Source organism: Gambusia affinis, linkage group LG05, assembly GCF_019740435.1.
Source record: "Gambusia affinis linkage group LG05, SWU_Gaff_1.0, whole genome shotgun sequence".
NCBI classification, from domain to species: domain Eukaryota; kingdom Metazoa; phylum Chordata; class Actinopteri; order Cyprinodontiformes; family Poeciliidae; genus Gambusia; species Gambusia affinis.
The window spans coordinates 8,524,478-8,545,364 of record NC_057872.1 but is presented as its reverse complement, the minus strand read 5'-3'; the positions used below and the strand labels follow the sequence as shown (position 1 = coordinate 8,545,364).

Below are 20,887 nucleotides of genomic sequence, written 5' to 3'. Positions count from 1 at the left end.
GGTTGTCTTATCGACCTCCACCTTACTGGCGGTGTTGTAGGTGGAGGTTTACAGGCTGATGAGGACCCACATTACATAATCTCTGTCTCTTTATTCTGCGTCCCGTCCTCAGGTGTCCCTCTGTCGCATCATTAACCTCTTCTTCATTAAATCCCTGGACATTAAGCAGGATTTTTTGTTTCCTCTCTCCTGATAGGTCCACTACTGCTGTCTTTTTTAAATCATGTTAGAGAATCATCACATAATCAGACAGACATTCCTTAATTTCTGTATCTGATCAAGTCGTCATCATGTCCTCACCTTTTCCACAATCTGTTACAACCAGTAGTTTTCCAGGTGGAGCAGGTCTTCTTCCTTAATTGTTGGTCAACTCAAGTCCGGCAATATGATTTGATGGAGAAATAGAAAAAAAGAGAAAATACAACAGGGTTAACAAATAAAATATACATGGACAGAAGAAAGAAGAGTTTTATAATTTGACCTCAATTTCATCCATATTTAAAATTATTAGCCAGATAAAAATAGGTTTTCTTACTTTTTTTGTCAACTGGGTTCTCTTATCTTCCTCCATCTGACTGGTGGCGTTGAAAGTGGAGGTTTACAGGCTGACGAGGTCCAACCTGGAATTATCAGAGAATCAGAGATCTACCAAGGAGGCAAGCAGTATTATGTGAAAGTGGAATGCAAAAACTTACAAGCAGTGTGAAAAACAAAGGATCCAGAAGGCAGGAACCACATAGACAACAAAGAAAGGATCCAGCGATGAGCACCTAAAACCTGAAAAATTAAAAACTGGGAGAGTGGATAAGTAGAGGAACAGGATAGAATAATTTAATACATTGGAAAGCACCGTGTAGGGAAGCACCACTATTACACCATGAAACATGGGAGAGTTGAGAGGAAAACGCAAAGATGAAGAAAACCCCAGAACAAGTGGCTACCTAAGGCTTCCACAGAGCTGCTAGAAAGCCATTGGCTTTAATAAAAAAAACAGAGAAATGATGATGTCCTAATGGGACTTCCCAAATAGGTCTTCAGTTTTTATAGACCCCAATCTAATCCGAGTCACTTGACAACTCGTACCGAGGTCTAAACCACACATCTCTGGAACTCTCTCTTGCTGTAATTCCACCAGATGTTGAAGGTATTGCTTCCTCTCCCATGTCCCCTTCAGTCTCCATCCAGAAACAGAAGCCAGGGGATGACAAAGTTGAATTTTTACAGTGTGTTTTTGGTGAAGGACTGAAAACACGGGGTGACAGAATGGGATCCTCAAATGGCATCCTTGGTGAGGGACTGAAAACACGGGGTGACAAAATGGGATCTTCAGAGGGCATCAATGGTGAGGGACTGAGGACAGGGAATGACAAAACAGGACGTTTACGCGACATTTTACAAGAGGGACCATCATCAGCTTGGTTCTCCCTGATCCTCTTGGCAGAAGGCTCCTGGTTAGCAGACATTTCAGATGGCATTTCATAAGAGGGACTGAGGATAGGAGATGACAGTCCAGGATCCTCACACCAAGTCCAGGAAGACTGACTGAGGACATGGGGTATCACTACAGGATCTTCATATTCTGCCTTTCGGTGGGGAAAGGACAGAGACGGAATGGACTCAGCACCCCATTCTTTATCACAACTCCATGCCAACCTTCTGAGGACGCTTTGAATAACCTCGTCACAACTGCCATCATCACAATGCTTCGTCCTCTTGGAGGCAAGCTCCTCTTTAGCAATACTGCCGCTGGTCCTCTTGGCGGGGTCCTTTTCGACAGGGCGGAACTTGGCGAAAAGGTCACAACTTTCAGAAAGACTGATCTTAGTCCTCTTGGCAGGGGGCTCCTCTTTAGCAACACTGTCGCTGGTCCTCTTGGTGGGGTCCTTTTCGACAGAGCGGAACTTGGCGAAAAGGTCACCCCTTTCAGGAAGAGTAATCTTAGTCCTCTTGGCAGAGGGCTCCTCTTTGGTACCACTGTCGCTGGTCCTCTTGGCGGGGTCCTTTTCGACAGGGCGGAACATGGCGAAAAGGTCACCCCTTTCAGGAAGAGTAATCTTAGTCCTCTTGGCAGGGGGCTCCTCTTTAGTAACACTGTCGCTGGTCCTCTTGGCGGGGTCCTTTTCGACAGGGCGGAACTTGGCAAAAAGGTCACCCCTTTCAGGAAGAGTAATGTTGGTCCTCTTGGCATGGGGCTCCTCTTTAGCAACACTGTCGCTGGTCCTCTTGGCGGGGTCCTTTTCGATAGGGCGGAACTTGGCAAAAAGGTCACCCCTTTCAGGAAGAGTAATGTTAGTCCTCTTGGCAGGGGGCTCCTCTTTAGCAACACTGTCGCTGGTCCTCTTGGTGTGGTCCTTTTCGACAGGGCGGAACTTCGGGTCCTTTTCGATAGGGCGGAACTTGGCAAAAAGGTCACCCCTTTCAGGAAGAGTAATGTTAGTCCTCTTGGCAGGGGGCTCCTCTTTAGCAACACTGTCGCTGGTCCTCTTGGTGTGGTCCTTTTCGACAGGGCGGAACTTGGTGAAAAGGTCAACCCTTTCAGGAAGAGTAATGCTAGTCCTCTTGGCAGGGGGCTCCTCTTTAGCAATAGTGTCCCTGGTCTTCTTGGAAGGGAGCTCATCATAAGCTTGGTTCTCCCTGATCATCTTGGTAGAGGGCTCCTGCTTACTAGGCATTTTACGTGGCTTTGCAATAGAGGGACTGACGTTAGGGGATGACAGTCCAGGTTCTTCCTCCGTCAAGGGTGAGAAAGTGAGGACAGGGGGAAACGGAATGGACTTGTCCCCCCATTTTTTACCAGATCTCCAAACCATCATTCCAAGGATGCTTTGAATTACCTCATCCCAATTTCCATGCTTGATCCTCTTGGTGGCAAGCTCCTCTTTAGCAACAGTGTACCTGGTCCTCTTGGAGGGGAGCTCCTTTTCAGCAAGAGTGACCGTAGTCCTCTTGGAGGCAAGCTCCTCTTTAGCAACAGTGTCCTTAGTACCTTTGAAAGGGATCTCCTTTTCAGTTTGGTTCTCCCTGATCCTATTGGTAGAGGGCTCCTGTTTAGCAGACTCTTCAGATGGCATTTCACAAGAATGACTGAGGATAGGGGATGACAGCCCAGAATCTTCGCACCACGTCCAGGGTGAGTGACTGAAGACATGGGGTATCACTACGGGATCTTCATATTCTGCCTTTCGGTGGGGAAAGGACAGAGACTGAATGGACTCAGCACATCTCCATGCCACCCTTCCGAGGATGCTTTGAATGACCTCGTCACAACTGCCATCATCACTATGCTTGGTCTTCTTGGCGGCAAGCTCCTCTTTAGCAACACTGTCGCTGGTCCTCTTGGCGAGGTCCGTTTTGCCAGGGCGGAACTTGGCGAAAAGGTCACCCCTTTCAGGAAGACTGATCTTAGTCCTCTTGGCAGGGGGCTCCTCTTTAGCAACACTGTCGCTGGTCCTCTTAGTGGGGTCCTTTTCGACAGGGCGGAACTTGGCGAAAAGGTCATCCCTTTCAGGAAGAGTGATCTTAGTTCTCTTGGCAGGGGGCTCCTCTTTAGCAACAATGTTCCTGGTCCTCTTGGAAGGGAGCTCGTCATAAGCTTGGTTCTCCCTGATTCTATTGGTAGAGCGCTCCTGTTTAGCAGGCCTTTTACGTGGCTTTGCAATAGAGGGACTGACGTTAGGGGATGACAGTTCAGGATCATCATCCGTCAAGGGTGTGAAAGTTAGGACAGGGGGTAACAGAATGGACTTGTCCCCCCATTTTTTACCAGATCTCCATACCATCATTCCGAGGATGCTTTGAATGACCTCGTTCCAACTCCCATGCTTGGTCCTCTTGGTGGCAAGCTCCTCTTCAGCAACAGTGTACCTGGTCCTCTTGGAGGTGAGCTCCTTTTCAGCAAGAGTAACCTTAGTCCTCTTGGCGGCAAGTTCCTCTTTAGTAACAGTGTCCCTGGTCCTCTTGAAAGGGAGCTCCTTTTCAGCTTGGTTCTTCCTGATTGTCTTGGCAGAGGGGTCCTGTTTAGCATCATCAGTATCCCTGGTCCTCTTGATGGCAAGCTCCTCTTTAGCAACAGTGTACCTGGTCCTCTTGGAGGTGAGCTCCTTTTCAGCAAGAGTAACCTTAGTTCTCTTGGCAGCAAGTTCCTCTTTAGTAACAGTGTCCCTGGTCCTCTTGGAAGGGAGCTCCTTTTCAGCTTGGTTCTCCCTGATTGTCTTGGCAGAGGGCTCCTGTTTAGCATCATCAGTATCCCTGGTCCTCTTGGTGGGGAGCTCCTCTTTAGCAACAGTGTCCCTTATCCTCTTGGCTGGGGGCTTCTTTTTAGCAACACTGTACTTTGTCTTCTTTCCGTTTATGCCAGTCACAGATGTCACTTGAGCCGCGTCCTCTTTCAAACCTACCTGATGATGTTGCAAAGTACCGATAGGTCTGGACTTCTTTGGATGCAAAATTGGCTCTTCCTGTTTGTCAAGTCCACATGTGAATATAAAGCTAGAAGGAAGCACGGTACCAAAACTAAGCTTTGATGGTTGGACATCCTCCCTCGCATCCACCTTCTTCATTGTTCTCCGGGGTCGGCCAGATGTCAAAGAAGCCGTGTTCTCTTTCAAACCTATCTGATGATGTTGCAAGGTACCGATAGGTCTGGACTTCTCTGGACACAAAATTGGCTCTTCCTGTTTGTCAAGTCCAGATGTGAATTCAAGTGAAGTACAGGGAGCCGTGTCTCCTTGAGGCGTCTGAGCCACCCTGATGACTTTGATGTATTTGAAATGTGGGGGAAGAATCTCCAGCGGCTGTGACACAGCATCGGCACGGTCCATTGTCAGACTACTGTCAGTGAAGCCCAGCTGATCAACCGTCCAATTCAGATGTTTCAATGACTGCTCAAGCACTCCTATGCCCCACAGGAATTTAATGTTTGGTCGAATGACCTGGACAACCCGAAGTCGGGATTTAAAGTCATCCTGGTCTTCATTATCAACCTCATCTTTATTGGATCTGGTAGCACAGTCATTACCTACCTCATCTTCACTGGAGCTGGTAGTAGAGCTACCACTGGAACTGGTTGTAGAGCTACCACTCGAGCTGGTAGTACAGGCATTACCTACCTTGTCTTCACTAGAGCTGGTTGTAGAGCTACCACTCGAGCTGGTAGTAGAGCTACCACTTGAGCTGGTAGTAGAGCTACCACTCGAGCTGGTAGTAGAGCTACCACTCGAGCTGGTAGAACAGTCCAAAGACTGCGGAGGTGTACTATACCTCAACTCCTCTCCATGGTCTTCAGAAACCATGCCGGCTTCATTTAACCACACCTTACCGTGTTCCTTACCTCTGTCTGGATGTCCCTCCAACATTGGGGATCCATCTGCTGGAAGCGCCATGATATGGGCTGTGAAGGTAAAAAAAGGTACAATTCAGTATGTTGAAAAAAATTCTAAAAGTCCAAAGCAATGTTCAGAGGGAACACTGAAATACCAACAATACAATAACCCAGGTTTGTGAATGTGTTTGTTTTTCTTGAATATATTTAATTAACAATATTATTGCTATGCCAGATGTGATTATAAAACAAGAACAGGAATGAAGAGATAAAATAAACAAAGCTTAGCCACATAAAAACAGCAAAAAACACAATTTTACATAAAAACCAGAACACGCTCTAAAACTCAATGATCAAACATGCATGGACCGTCACCACTCAGACAAACAAACTTGCAGCTTCATCAATCACTCATTAAAAAATAAAATAAAACTTAGACTTTAAAAGTATCAAAATTTAAAAAATGTTTCCAATAGCATTTGTAAATTACCAAAATCTTAATTGTAGCTAATCAAACTGAATTCCTTTGTGCTCCACAATTTTTTACAATCACAGCCACAGCTACTTGACACACAACCAGTACTACCTTCATACTCCGACATATAACCAACAGCAGAAATGTACACCTAAATAATTAAAAATTTTATAGATGTACATCTTTTAAAGTAGCTATCTACATAACAAGGCCGACATAAGTGATCTTTCTTCTGTTTTCAGGGGCTCCTACAAAAGATGAAACTGTTTATTTGGTTTAGAAATTCATATCCAGTGAATTAATCTGCATCCCTTGTGTGTGCATGATGCCTCAAAGTTTTATTATCACATGTTAATATTACTCCAAATAGGTCAGTTATGGCTGAAGGTAGTGTTACGAAATTCATTACATCAGTCTGAAGATCTGAGGGCTGCACATAACCCAGCAATAAACTCAGATGAATGTTTACACAATTATATTGCTCCAAATGCTTCTGTCAAAATGACCATCTCCATGGAAACAAAGAACATCAACAGAATGGATTTTCTAAAAGTAATTCTCTCAAACTAAAATAAAGTTTTCCATTCACCACATCACTATTAATATTGTTGACTCTTTCTGAAAATGTAATCAGCATGAAAATATTTTACAGCTCCAAATATGCAAAGGACCAACATAGCATTTTGTAAACAAGTAATTATTCAAAACGCCTCTGTCTTAGAAAAAGCAAACTAAACAATATTAAGTTTAAATATAAACTAAACTACTTAGAAATAATACAGAAGAAATATCTATTTAAAAACGTCTCTAATATTCAAGTATTAAGGTTTTATTTCAAGCAACATATCCAAAGAGACCAAATGTGTTTTTGAGGCATTTTCTGAAACCTGGACCAGGCACTGACTTCTTATTCCAAAGATCTGAATAAAACAAGTCTTCTAAAACCAGAAATAACTTTTTAAACCACATTAGCAGTGTTTAACTCCCACAATTCCACCCAAAAATTTTAACTAACAAATTAATCACAGCCGGACCAACTGAAACCAAGATCATTGTTTTTTTAACAAATTTTACCATTCACATTCAACTAACTTCTGAAAATGATACATCACTAAAATGCAATGGAACAAAATACTGTTTTTTTCTGGTTTTGAGTAATTATAATAAATTAGATAATTCATTTACGGTACTTTGTGAACTCAACAGGCACACATTGATTGTTCTTTAATTACTTTTTATAAGAATAAAGTTGTCTGTTATTTAATCAATGTATCCATGGAGATTACATGTACAACATTTTCAAAAAGCTGGTTCCAAAACGTCTTTCAAACCAAAACAACAGTCAGCATTACTGACATTTTCCAAAATTTCAATTAACTAGCATATAACTCACAATACAAATTCAATTAAATCACAAATATGCTGCAGCCCAAAAATGCAAATAATACATTCTTAAACAAAGAGTCGGAATTTCCAACAACTGAACACCAAAGTCATCAAATCTGATCTGAACCAACTCAAATAATGTTTTTTTTTTCTTTTAAAATCAGCATAAGCATTTGTGACATTTCTAAACTTAGATCTAAATAATTTAGGGACATTATAGGAGGCACATGTTTGAAACGTTTTAGACTTTCTTAACTTTTTATTGAAGTCATTTATATCATTTCCTCAATGTATCTATGGAAACTAAATATGTTTGGGCATTTTTCAAAAAACAAATTAACAAAGAATCATTCAATTTGCTAAGAACCGGACACCAAGTCATCAAAGCTGATTTTCACAAAGAAATTATTATTTTGTTTGTGAAAATCAGCTTTGATTAATGATCACTATGACACAGACACACATGCGTTCACGCCTGCACGCATACACACATATAATGCTTATTACTGGGGCGACAATGGTAGGTGTTTGCCCTGCAATGGCCTGCCTCTTTCATTGTGTCCTTGGTCAAGACACTTCTCCCACCTTTCCTGTTGGTGTTGGTCAGAAGGTCCAATGGCTTGATACAACAGCTGTGGCTATAATCCATTAGTTTATTAACATCAGTGTCTGAACGTATCCATGGATACTGAATGTGTATCACGGCATTTTCAAAAAATAACGGTCATAACGTCAAAAACAAGCTAATTTTCCAACAACTGAACAGAAATATAACTGTTTTTTCTTCTTTCTTTTCAACTCAGCATAACAGTTATTATCAAACACTAGCATTAACAAAGCATTAGACAAAGTCATTAAACCTGATACTCTCAGTATAGCACCTTTGATTCAATCAATATGCAGATTTTAGCATATGCTAAAAAGAACAACAAAAACAGGTCTACATGTTCCTTTCTTAAAAGATACCAAAACCAAATAATTAAATTACAGGCTATCAAAGGGGGAAATACATGTTTTTAATTATTTTTTAATTAGCTAATGTATTTTATTTAGCGTATCCATGGAAACAGAGTGTTTATCAAAGCATTTTTCAAAAAAATAACGGTCATGAACAAGCAAATTTTTCAAGAATTTGACATTAATTCAACTAATTTGACTATAATTAACTAAAATGCATATATTTCTTAAATCACCACACCACAGTTTAACATTCCTGACATTTCCAGGGAATTCAGTCACGAAAAAGGCTCATTAGTGAAGAAAGATCTAGGCTAGCAACAATGCTATTTGTCTTTTTTTGCATAGCAGGCAGTATTTCTTTCCAAAAACGCACACAAACACAAAATAAACTAAACAATTCATTATTGTTTCAGTAATAACTTGTTTTTGTTTATTAAAAACAGTAGAAGAATGATATTAACCTTCCAGCTGGTCACCCTGCTGGTGCTTCTCGTGTCCAGGAACCGTCTTTCGCAGGTTTTCGGCTTCTTCAGCAAGTGCGTATTTCAGCAAGTGCTTCTTTAGCAAGTTTTGCAAGGCAGACTTCTCACCAGGTTCAAACCTTCCGAGGCGTTATGCTCCTTCAGGCGTCTCCTTCAAAAGTCCCGTAGCAAAGGGAAAGAATTCAGAGGGTCATCGTCATTTATAGGGTTGCCGACGCTAACATCGTTTCCATGACTTCCATTGATGACAAAGGCTCAATGACGAAGCACGCACTGGTGCGTGGCAGAAATTGGACTGTGTCACTACAACGCAGACAAACGCGCGTTCACGCCCGCACGCATACACTCACACCCAGACACACATATAATGCTTATTACTGGGGCTGACAGAGAATGGTAGGTGTTAGCCCTGAATGGCCTGCCTCTTTCATTGTGTCCTTGGTCAAGACACTTCTCCCACCTTTCCTGTTGGTATTGGTCAGAAGGTCCAATGGCTTGATACAACAGCTGTGGCTCTAATCCATTAGTTTATTAACATCAGTGTCTCAACGTGTGCGTATCCTTGGATACTGAATGTGTATCACGGCATTTTTCAAAAGATAACGGTCATAACGTCAAAAACAAGCTAATTTTCCAACAACTGGACAGAAATATAACTGTTTTTTCTTCTTTCTTTTCAACTCAGCATAACAGTTATTATCAAACACTAGCATTAACAAAGCATTAGACAAAGTCATTAAACCTGATACTCTCAGCATAGCACCTTTGTTTCAATCAATACGCAGATTTTAGCATATGCTAAAAAGAATAACAACAAAAACAGGTCTACATGTTCCTTTCTTAAAAGATACCAAAACCAAATAATTAAATTACAGGCTATCAAAGGGGGAAATACATGTTTTTAATTATTTTTTAAGTAAAATGAATTAGCTAATGTATTTTATTTAGCGTATCCATGGAAACAGAGTGTTTATCAAAGCATTTTTCAAAAAAATAACGGTCACGAACAAGCAAATTTTTCAAGAATTTGACATTAATTCAACTAATTTGACTATAATTAACTAAAATACATATATTTCTTAAATCACTACACCACAGTTTAACATTCCTGACATTTCCAGGGAATTCAGTCACGAAAAAGGCTCATTAGTTAAGAAAAATCTAGGCTAGTAAGGATGCTACTTGTCTTTCTTTTGCATAGCAGGTAGTATTCCTTTCCAAAAACGCACACAAACACAAAATAAACTAAACAATTCATTAATGTTTCAGTAATAACTTGTTTTTGTTTATTAAAAATAGTAGAAGAATGATATTAACCTTCCGGCTGGTCACTCTGCTGGTGCTTCTCGTGTCCAGGAACCGTCTTTCGCAGGTTTTCGGCTTCTTCAGCAAGTGCGTATTTCAGCAAGTGCTTCTTTAGCAAGTTTTGCAAGGCAGACTTCTCACCAGGTTCAAACCTTCCGAGGCGTTATGCTCCTTCAGGCGTCTCCTTCAAAAGTCCCGTAGCAAAGGGAAAGAATTCAGAGGGTCATCGTCATTTATAGAGTTGCCGACGCTAACATCGTTTCCATGACTTCCATTGATGACAAAGGCTCAATGACGAAGCACGCACTGGTGCGTGGCAGAAATTGGACTACAGATGTTGCAAATTGCGCCAGCTAAATGGTAAAAGATTCATGCAGATCACCTTGTATTGTAGTACATAGTTCAGTTACAAATCATTCTAACACGGCAAAAATATATATTAATATATATATAATTATAACCAGGGGCGCCGTATCCACTTTATTCCTAGGCCCCATGAGGCTTTGTGTGATTTATGGGCGCGACTTCCGCCGTAGACCGGAACCGCAATTTGTTTACGTTAGCAACTCGCTAACCAGCTTTCGTCAGAGCTTTTAGGCTATAAAAAATTTGAAAACATCAACTATCACAGCTTAAATGTGGCAATATTGTTTTACCGCAACCTACAGCTATTGCGGGGAGGGATGGTGACTTGAAGAAATGGCCACAAATAATCCACACTCATGCTTGGAATCTATTATGACACATATTTCTGCTCTTTCCACAAACTGGGACAGGAGCATCTCTGACACTGACAACCAGAGTGAAGTTGGGGACTTAACACTCTGATTTGTAGAGCCACCAGTCAACTCTCAGTGCTAATTCTGTAAGATGATAAGCAGAAACCTGGGAAAATAACAACTGCTTGTGTATGTTTTATATGTTATATTTTGCTTAAGTTAAAAATATATATATAATTTATTTATTTTGTTTCCAGTATGAAGCACCGTGTTATGTGTAGGCGTCAAGGGATGTTGTGCTCCATTAGGACCTGGTGGTATGTTTTTCATTGTTAAAATTGTCTTTAAATGTCAGTGAACTATTCACTAATTCATTAAAAATGAAAACTCGAGGGATATGCATAATTGACTCCAACTTTATTTGATTTGCTTGTCACCAGACATTCCCCAGTCAAAAGCAGGGGCGTCTTGTGAAGCCTGTCCAAGGTGCAGCATGGCAACAGCAAGAGGTCGCCCAATGAGTCCGCTACATACGGTTGGAGTACCTCATCGGTATTTTGTTATGCTGGCTGCCATTTCTCCCTTCTAAATACCCGGTACTTAGAACACACTGAGAAAAGAGAATCCAGCTCCAGCTTAAAAAGAAAATTGCCTTAATTGATCACAAGTAAAAAAAAAAGAAGTTTATCCACGTTAATTTATTACGTTTATCATTGTAAACCAACGTAAGTGAAGTAACTTCTACAAATTTCATTTAAGTACTTGTAACTATTGCATTTTTATTTAAATTGGAGATGCATTGTCTTTTTTTCAGTGCAGAAAGTGGCTTTCCCTGCTGGAAGAAAGGTTTGGGTAAAAAGGTGGCTTTCAAGACCACTCCAGACTAGATTAGGGCTACACCACAGTTTAACATTCCTGACATTTCCAGGGAATTCAGTCACGAAAAAGGCTCATTAGTTAAGAAATATCTAGTCTAGCAAGAATGCTACTTGTCTGTTTTTTTTTTTGTACAGTAGGAAGTATTTCTTTATTTTATTTAGAGTATCCATGGAAACGGAGTGTTTATCAGAGCATTTTTCAAAAAAGTACATTTTAATTGCACATTTCAGCAACAAGGCAGAACAAAATGCTTCACGTTGTAAGAATACAAAAATACAACGTCACAAAAGGCACCATACAGTCTTGTGTTTTCTTGTTTGACTGCAAAGAATTTTTTTTTTTCTCCAGTACTTATCATCCCCTTTTTCAGACTGGGGGAGGAAGCCAGGCTGAAAGAAAAAAAACATACATGCATCAAGACTTTATGTCAGGATTCAAACCCACAACCTTCTTTATGCTAGGCACCAATTTCAACAACTGTGTGATTGTGCAGCCTGCAGTCTAATGCGCCTCATTTAAATGTAAATAATTTTAACGCCTCGTGTTTAATTCTCTTTCGTCGAGATCTAGTTAGAAGTGAATCATGAGAACGAGCAGGGAACACAATTTAAACATTATTTAATCTGAGAGAACTTCACATCTGCAGGTTTTTATAGGTCTTTGTATCATTAAAATAAAAGTATTAGTGCTTTATTAAAATGACTTATAAGCGGAGGGTTAGCCTAGTAGATAGGCCTCAATATGTTCCTCATTTGGCTCCTAAAGCTATGAAAGCGATCTGGATTATGTTTAGTGGAAACTGTGAGTCCAATTTTAAACAGGAACCATAATAGGGAACAGAAAGTCTGAAAAATCCTCAGGATATGGGGTTAAATGAACAATATATTCCAGTTCACAGCTTGGTTGGTTGGATTATGGGTTAGAGTCCAAAATGGGTCTCTATTGGGTGTCCATATTACCACGACTCTTATTCCGTTTAATGATCCCAGATCCCAGAGAGAGAAAAAAAAACAATGACTTTGGTCCCTGGCTGAAAACTTTTACAAACCTATGCTCAGTTTTTTTTTCTTTACTTTCCCATTGCTGTCTGTGTTAGACTGAGTATGAAGATTGGTGGGCTTTGAGCTTAACCTGTAACCACAGCATGACTTCAAAAGGATCATGGCACACTAATAGGTCAAAGCCTGATGTAATCTTAATCGAAAGCAGCCCGGACTAAATGAGTGAAGAGAAACAGATGGATGGAGCTAGATTAAGTGTGACTGACCACAAACAGAGAGAGAAAAAGGGTAAGATAGAGAAGAGAGAGAGAGAAGGCGAGGGTGTGGGGGGATGCTGGAGGTGAAAGGTAAAGGGGGGGCACTAAACATGATCAGACGTAGTTGTAAAAGAAGAAAGATGTAGCAGGAGAGGCAGAGGAAGTGATGGAAGGATAAGGTGTAAACTTTGAAAAGCGTGCAAAAGGGGTAAAAGACGAACGCCGGGCAGCGTCTCCAGCCCTGTACAGTAGGGATGATATCCATCCACTGACCGCAAGCCAGATGAAGTGTGACCGTCTGGTGGTCAGACTGGACCTGAAGATTTTCCGCTGTTGCAAAACACTTCCTGCCTGCTGTTTTCATGTAATGTGACCACTCACAGCCACCCCCCCGCCATTCTTTAAGCTGAACAATATGTTATTTCTGCGTTATTTCTTATGCCCGCGGAATGGACTCAGAGCTCTCCAGGCCCTTCCAGGCTTGGACGAGCTCCACGGGCGCGAATAACGACTCGGCCGTCCAACATGTGTTAGTCCTCATACTGAGCGGCGCGCTCGGTGGGGGCAAGAATGACGATGATCAGAGCTGCAATCATATCTGACAAGGTGATATGTCGTCCCTGCGCTGTCTTTTAAAAAGCTGCGCGTGACGACTCGATGAGAGGACGTTTTGCCAAAAGAATCACGGAGCCGGCGGGGGAATTTAGGAAAGGAAATAAAGAGAAACTGTGAGGTGGAGAGAAAGGCCGAGTTTCCTCTTGGTTAAACTAATATCAACAGCTAAAACACACAGCCTTTAGTCACTTACACACTTGACTTTACAAATAAGCCAAACTAAACATTTGGTGATTTCTTAAAACTCCTAAATCTCTGAAACGTATTGAAGCTCTATTAAATTTAGCCTGGTTTTGCTCATTTCTGTCCCATTCACAAACTCTGCTGTGGGGTCGGATTTCTGCTCCTTGTCTGCCAGAGACCTGTTTGTGGCTGCTGTGGTATTCCACGCTGAATGAGTCATGTCTGGTGGTTATTATGGGGCAGGCGTTTGGCTCACCCCCCGACTCTCACCCCGTCTAGTGGCAGCAGACAAAAATTACATGATGTTTTTTGAGCCTCGTCCAGTTAAGCTGACGAAGAGCGGTTCTCATTTAACCGGGCAAGATGAGCGAAGAGCGCATTTCTGCTTTGTGATGTAAGAATACCTGACGGCATCGAAGATGGCAGAGAAAGCTCTATAAAAGGAAATATTAACAGCGAGCTTCCTGGAAGTGAGCAATTTGTAAAATGAAAACACAGAACTTTACTGAATTCTTCACTAATTTAAGCTAAAATTAGAACCTTTTGTCTTAGAAAAACATCAAGTTTAGTGGCTTATGACAAATAGGCAAGCATCTTAAGCGTGGCTAATATTTTCCACAATACAGTTTATGTTTTAGATGGTAGGAATCATAATGTCTTACTTATATGTTTGTAAAAGGATGAAAGGAAAAGAAATGCACAGATCCCTATTGTTGTTACTGTGGCACAAATTTAAAATGAAAAGGAATTTTGTACCTTAAAATACAGAACAAACTGTACTTATTTGATGCTCCAGTTCTTACAGATTCATAAGAACTACTCATCTGAGGTCTGCAAAACGGAAAAGGAAAGAAAAGTCTGCCTAATATGAAATCAGACTAAAGCTTTCCTGTTTCATCTTTTTCTTTTTAAGATTTTTTTGTACTAATTTAAAAAAAAATCTAAGTTTTCGATTCACTCTGATTACTTTGCAGTAAATAATATCAGTAGTTTTCAGAGTAGACATAGTCCACTTTACGGATTATCCGAATACCTAATACAAGATTCTTCCATAGTCATTTGAAATTTAAATTTTATTGAAGATTGAAAGCATAAATGCTTTATTCTCGTTGTCACCTCTTTCAAGAGGAGCCAAGCCTTTCCCATGGGGGTCAAAACTCTCAAATCTGCTATTAATATCTCTTTATTTCTCAAGATTGTGAGAAAAACTAGCAGCAGCCATTTTGAAACTTGGCTTTCTTTCTTGAAGATCTTCTTTAGAACCCATACTATACCTTTAGGGCTTTAGGCTCCAACGTTGGCAGCCACTTTATTAAATGGTTTTGCTGTATGAAGTAGAAAACCGCTCGTCTTATCGCTCAACAGCAATTGTTTATTGAAACCCTAAATTATTGTCCAATCATCGGCTTCATGGTAAAGTTAGAAATGTTGTACGTGAAAATAAAGAGTAATGTTTTAACATTTTAGTGAACGCTAAGCTGTTGTTTAGTTAAACATTTTTGATATACTCATTGATGTACGTACTGCGTTCTGAGGCAACGGACGATTACCAACCCCAGTCATCTCCCTAATTAGTTGTTGAAATGATTTTTGTGTTATTATATTGGATACATTTCAACTTTCCAAGGTCTTGTCATCCGGTTGATTCATCAGTAGGGCTTGTCCAAGAAATACAAACTAACCCCAGGCTGTTATTTCTTGGTAGCGCGAACAAATCCAAACATAATATTAATTTGTGCAGGACGGCCGGCCTTTGTTTCCACAGAGCGCCTCTTAGCAGCAGCAAAAGAAACGGACATACTTTGGAAGATTTTGAGCTTGATGCTTAAGTTACGTGCAGTTATCATCGAATTCTCACCATAAACAAATGATTTCATATTAGCTGCGCAAAAAAAATTAAAACATAAATAAAAAGGTAATGTATGTAAGTCAATTAGATTTTTCTGTTCGGCTTGGGAACATTTTCAGCAGAGATGGCGATGAATTCCCAACCACGTGTTTTATTGAGAAGCCTTTCTGCAGCCACAAACAAATTAAGCTGTCTCAGGAAAATCTGAGGTTCAGTGACAAATGGTTGTATGGAAGAGCTCAGCTCCCCTTGTTCATATCTACTGTCTACTTTCTAAACATTCCCAGCTGGGAATCCTGATCCCGGCCTGCAGTGGCACAAATTCTCTGCTGGGAGCCGAATGACTTTCTGTTTCTGAAGCTGTCCGTTTGCATTTCTTCAGTGTTCAAATATGAATGAAAGCCGTTTCCTGGCTGAGACTGAGAGAGAACATGTGTGTCCACTGTATGTGGGAGACAATGTGTGTGTGTGTGTGTGTGTGTGTGTGTGTGTGTGGGTGTGTGTGTGTGTGTGTGTGTGTGTGTGTGTGTGTGTGTGTGTTCTGTCTGTGATAGTTTTACCATGTGCAGAGTCCCTGCATGAGGTTGAGTATAGTCGGATATGACGGAAGCTGTCAGGACCGGGCTACTGTCGGAAATCCGTCCTCTGCTAGCACTACGTCCTCCTTTCCCTCTGCTTGCTCATTCTGGGCTTTATAAATACGTTTTATACTTATTGCATATTCTGAAACTATCACTAAATAAAAAGATGAGATCACCCTGCTTCAGTGCGTTAAATACTTTGTGGCCGCGTTCCATTCTAAGCCACTCTTTAATAGATTTGTTTTTTTAGTTTGGATCCTTTCAGAATAGTCGTAGAACTTCAATTTTATTTTTTTTTTTGCTGTTCTACCATTAAATTTGTATTGGTAAGGAATTGAACTAGGTGTTCTTGTTACCAGTCACTGGTTTTGGTGATTTAATCACTTGGTCCCAACCTGACCAGTTTCAGGCTTTCCATGGCAGGTAGAAAAACTTTAAAAATCTCCCTCGAGAAAATGGTGAGTTGTATAGAAAATTCAACTTCAAATTCAAAAATACTTCATTGATCCCAAAGAGAACTTAAATAATAAAATTAAACAGTGTATACATGTTTTTTCCCTCCTATCTACCGTTGACTTTATATTTTCTTTTCTTGTCTTTCACACGAACTGCACTAACAACATTATCATTGTTTGCACTTTATTAGAGGAAAGTATGACTCAGTAATGATGCGGCTGATTATAGTGTGTTTTAATTACATCATTTAGAGACAGTTGTAAACACTCACTTACTCGGCGGTTCTGAAAGTCCAGATCCGGACCCAGTCCAGACCATAGTTTTAGGGCATCATGATTTCCACCCAGCAAAAACACAGACAGGATCTGGGAATTGAACGTATAAAAAGAAATCCAGTGTATAAAATTTTTTATTACAGGCTCTTAATCCGGTGGTTTATAAGCTCCCTACTCGGAAGAGGAGAAAAATAAAAGAACGTGTAGAACAAAATGATTTTTCACCATAATACCAAGGTAGCTTTAGTGTCTTCACTGCACCTGAAGGACGAATCATCCTCACTGTAGGTAGTTTAAGTCACACTGGGCTTTGTGATCGAGCAGACAGCAAAATAAATAAAGGTACGAATTAGACATTAGCATCACCAACCATCTCACAAGAACAAGTATCAGTGGAGGTGGTGACAGCATCAGCAGGCATTTTATAGACATCTTCTTAAGTTTTACCTTACAAAGTTAGAGCTGCAGGGGTCATAAGGTAAGAGTTACAGGCATAAAGCGCTGCTTCTTTTGCTTGTATGCTGAAAAAGAGATTTCTCAATTTTAAAGTGTTGATCTCATCTTTAGACATTAATTTTGACAAACTCTCCTCTAGCTGCTTTGGATATTATTGTTGTGATTCAGCAATGTAAATTTTGGACGAAGTTGTGTTTCCTTGGCTTTGAGAACACGAGCATGGCAACAGCTAAAAGTAGACTTTGAAGTGCCACATAGAGGCAGCTATCAGATTCGTCTGGTGCCTAGTCACTCCCTGGCGGTCCTTCGGCTACACCCCCTGGTTTCATGTCCTCTGGATGGACCAGACTCCTCCAGCCAGGACTTTCCTGCTCTCCCAACCCCAATTCTAACCTTAACCCAAACCCTATAATTAGCTCTTATGGAGGGAAAAAACGAACCGCACAAGCCATTTTCTGGTAATTGACTGCAAGTAGAGTTTAAATAGTCAGAGACACATGCACACACAAGCTCAGCTTGCATGCATGCACGTGCTCTCACATAAACATAGCTCCTCATAGACACACAGAGTGGGTGCAGCTGCAGCATGTGCGATAATGAGGCAATCCTTGAAGGGACTCATCTGGACTGCGTTATATCATCACCCTGGAAACAATCCACTGCCTTAAAATAGGAGTGTTTGCGCGCAGTCAGCTGCGGCATGACCTCATCTAGTATAATTTCTACAATCAGGGGAAATAAAAGTCATTTAATGGGTGAATTTGCAAAGCTCAGCGGTTTACTTAATGTCTTAGATTTTTGTTGTGCTGACTGATTTAGAGCTCTGTCAGCCACTAATATTTGTCCAAACACAGACTTGCGGTAAATTTGCCTTGCACCTGACGTTTGTGTTCTGAGTGGGTTAAACTGCCACAAAAACAAAAGAAGCATCTTAGTTTTCCTATTGTTATTCAGCTAAAGAACATCTTAAACTGTGTTAATACTTGTCCAAAATTAAAACGTATAAAAAGGTATTCAGTCCCCAGTGTCCCCCAAAGTGTGGCGCATATTTGTATTCATCCCCTTTTACTCTGATACACCTAAATAAAATCTAGTTCACCCAAATGCGTTCAAAGAGCGCCTAATTAGTGAATACAGCCCACCTGAAGGCCTCAGAGGTTAGTTAGTGAACAAACAGCATCATGAAGACCAAGGAAGACATCGTACAGGTCAGGGCAAGCGATGTGGAAAAGCATAAAGGAGGTTATAAGGCCACATGCTACTCTTTGAATGAGTCATGATGTTTATTATTCTATCAACATATAATGAACGGAGTGTGGCACAACTTCTAGCCTACCAAAAGAAACATGGCCACAGCAGCATCATGTTGTGGAGAAGCTTTTCTCTAGAAAAAAAAAAAACCTGTCAGAATTAATGGGCAAAAAAATGATAATCTCTAAAGAAGTCTTATCTGAAGGCAAATAGGACTTTTAGTGTCATAAGAGGTCTAGTCAAAGTCGAAGCCTTAAGCATCTCAGAATCAGACATAGCCGAGAAAACCTGCAGCTGTATTTGCAGCAAAAGGAAGTTCTCCAAGGCTTTGAGTCAGACAGGCTGAATACAAAAAGACGCCACAATTTGCACACTTTTGTAGGAAATTCTAACAAAACATGTCTCCTCCCTCTTCACAGGTACATGCCACCTTATGATGATGTAAGTAAACCAACATTTACTTTGTGGTTATATTGAAACCACATGTGAAAAAGTGCAAGGAGTGTGAATACTTTTGCACTGTAAAACAGTGCAGCGCTCAGCTCAGGTGGTCTGCCAGGTGTTCCCCGTCTCTAAAGACTGTGTGTCGCCTCCTGGTGAGGCTTTTATTTGTAACTCCACATCTGTATGGGGGAGTTTTGCAGTAAATGTACTGTTTTATACACTTAAACCAGGGATAAATTGTTATAAGAGCACATATAACCTGAAATTAAAAAAACTTGTTTTTTTTTGTTTATTTTTTTTGTCCTAACTGAAGAATCGCTTGTAACGATATGAATTCGATAGCAGCCTGCTCCCCAAGCAACAACTTTATTAAGGTCTGTGCATGCTTGTGTGTGTGTGTGTTTGTGAGGTTTACTAGAAGGTTGCGGTGGTCCAGAGGGTGCAGCCCTCTCCAGCTGCGGGTTTACAAGGGTGTAACATCAAACGCACGCATTCTTGCGCGTTTAGCACGCGGGTCTGACACATCTTTTACTTGATCCCTCAGAGTCCCTTAACAAGTTCATCAAAAGAGCTCATCTTATTTCACCCATTCCTAGCATGCCATTTATTCTTCGGAAGCATTTTTAAACACAGCTTTTGTCATGTCCAGTGTAGCTTACAGGATTTATTTGTTGCTTTTGCGAGTGAAGAGATGCAGACTGGTTATAGTCAGGGCGATGATCTAAGACTAACCCGTCATTCAGCGTGGGCTCAGCAGGTGCATGCGTGCAGCTGATAAGGAAAAACGAAACCTCGTCTCTTCAACCTCCTGCAGTCCGGTGATGTCAGTGACACTTTTAAAGAAGGATTACTTTTCACTCTCTGTGGACGTTTCTGTGAAACTCGCCTGACTGAGGCGCAGCAGTGGAACCGTCATAAAACTCTGTATGAAGTATGAAATGTTTGCACTTGACCTGCCTTAAAACTGCCTTCACACTTTATGATATTTGTAATACATATCCACATTAAGTTTTGTGACGAAAGCTTTCTTTGGTGACTGACATTTACAGCGTCTTTCTTGAAAGTGTTGATTTTGGCCTAAAATGCATCTCCATTAAATAAAATACAATTAAAAAAAACTACATGCAGACTTCGGCAATCTGAGAGAATGTATCAATTGTTTATCTTTGTAGCTGGTGTGATGCTAGCTGGTGGAAACTTCCATTTATAGTGCCATGGAAAAGTATTCACACGCATTGGTTTTACATTTTAGGCCAATACAACGTTGAAAATAATAGTGAAGTGGAAGAAAAAGGATGCATAGATTTTATAACCCTGCTTTAAACAAAAATCTGAAAAATCATTATTGAATACAAAAATCATTTGTATTCAGCCACCTTTGCTCTAAAGGCTGGTGTTGTATGGAGGCCAAGTTAAAGTTGCAAATAACTTTAAAGCAGAGCTAGGACATGAAACAATATGCCAAGCTTTGAAGATCCAATTTAGTGAGCAAAGGGAAATGGTATAACACAACTTTAAAACTACAGACACTGAAATCCACCTAAACCGATAGGAAGGTCAAATAACCCAGTACAGATCATAGACGTGTGATACAACACAGTTTATATAGGATTGTTTTCAGGTATTGTAACTTGCCTGATGACACTTTCTCTTCTCTATAAACTTGAAAACACTGATGGGACTTTTGATGAAATTACTCCTCTGATCAGATGGTGATACTCAGTTTCATTCTGTACGCCATTCAGAAATAAAGAACTTTCTTTTATGAGTTGCCAATTTCTTTGTTTGATTCGCATCCATACAAAATTAAACATTAAAACATATTAGTGTATTTACTGATAGATTATTTGATGATTCTATAAAAGTCTAGGCTCAACGTAATCACTCGCTTTCAATTAAATTTACAATATAGCATCTGAAAATAAAAATATTTTTAGAAAATATGTATTAGATGCAGTTTTGATGCACAATGCTCCTTTACACATTATTGGCT

The 20,887-nt window shown here is 40.5% G+C and overlaps 2 protein-coding genes across 2 annotated transcripts in view; one reads left to right on the top strand and one right to left on the bottom strand.

Moving 5' to 3' along the window:
* Positions 1-1,055: 1,055 nt before the first annotated feature.
* LOC122831065 lies at positions 1,056-10,184 on the bottom strand. Its single transcript, XM_044116985.1, has 3 exons — positions 9,941-10,184; positions 8,603-8,774; positions 1,056-5,389 (listed from the first exon to the last, which is right to left on the bottom strand). Exon 3 carries the CDS (start codon positions 5,379-5,381, stop codon positions 1,056-1,058), a length of 4,326 nt encoding a protein of 1,441 aa, XP_043972920.1. The 5' UTR covers positions 5,382-5,389; positions 8,603-8,774; positions 9,941-10,184.
* Positions 10,185-10,903: 719 nt separating this feature from the next.
* Positions 10,904-20,887, top strand: part of LOC122831538 (basic helix-loop-helix transcription factor scleraxis-like) — a 34,117-nt gene continuing 24,133 nt past the window's right edge. Inside the window, exons 1-2 of the mRNA XM_044117811.1 lie at positions 10,904-10,964; positions 11,088-11,182. The gene's annotated coding sequence lies outside the window, so the exon portion shown is untranslated. The remainder of the gene's footprint in view (positions 10,965-11,087; positions 11,183-20,887) is intronic.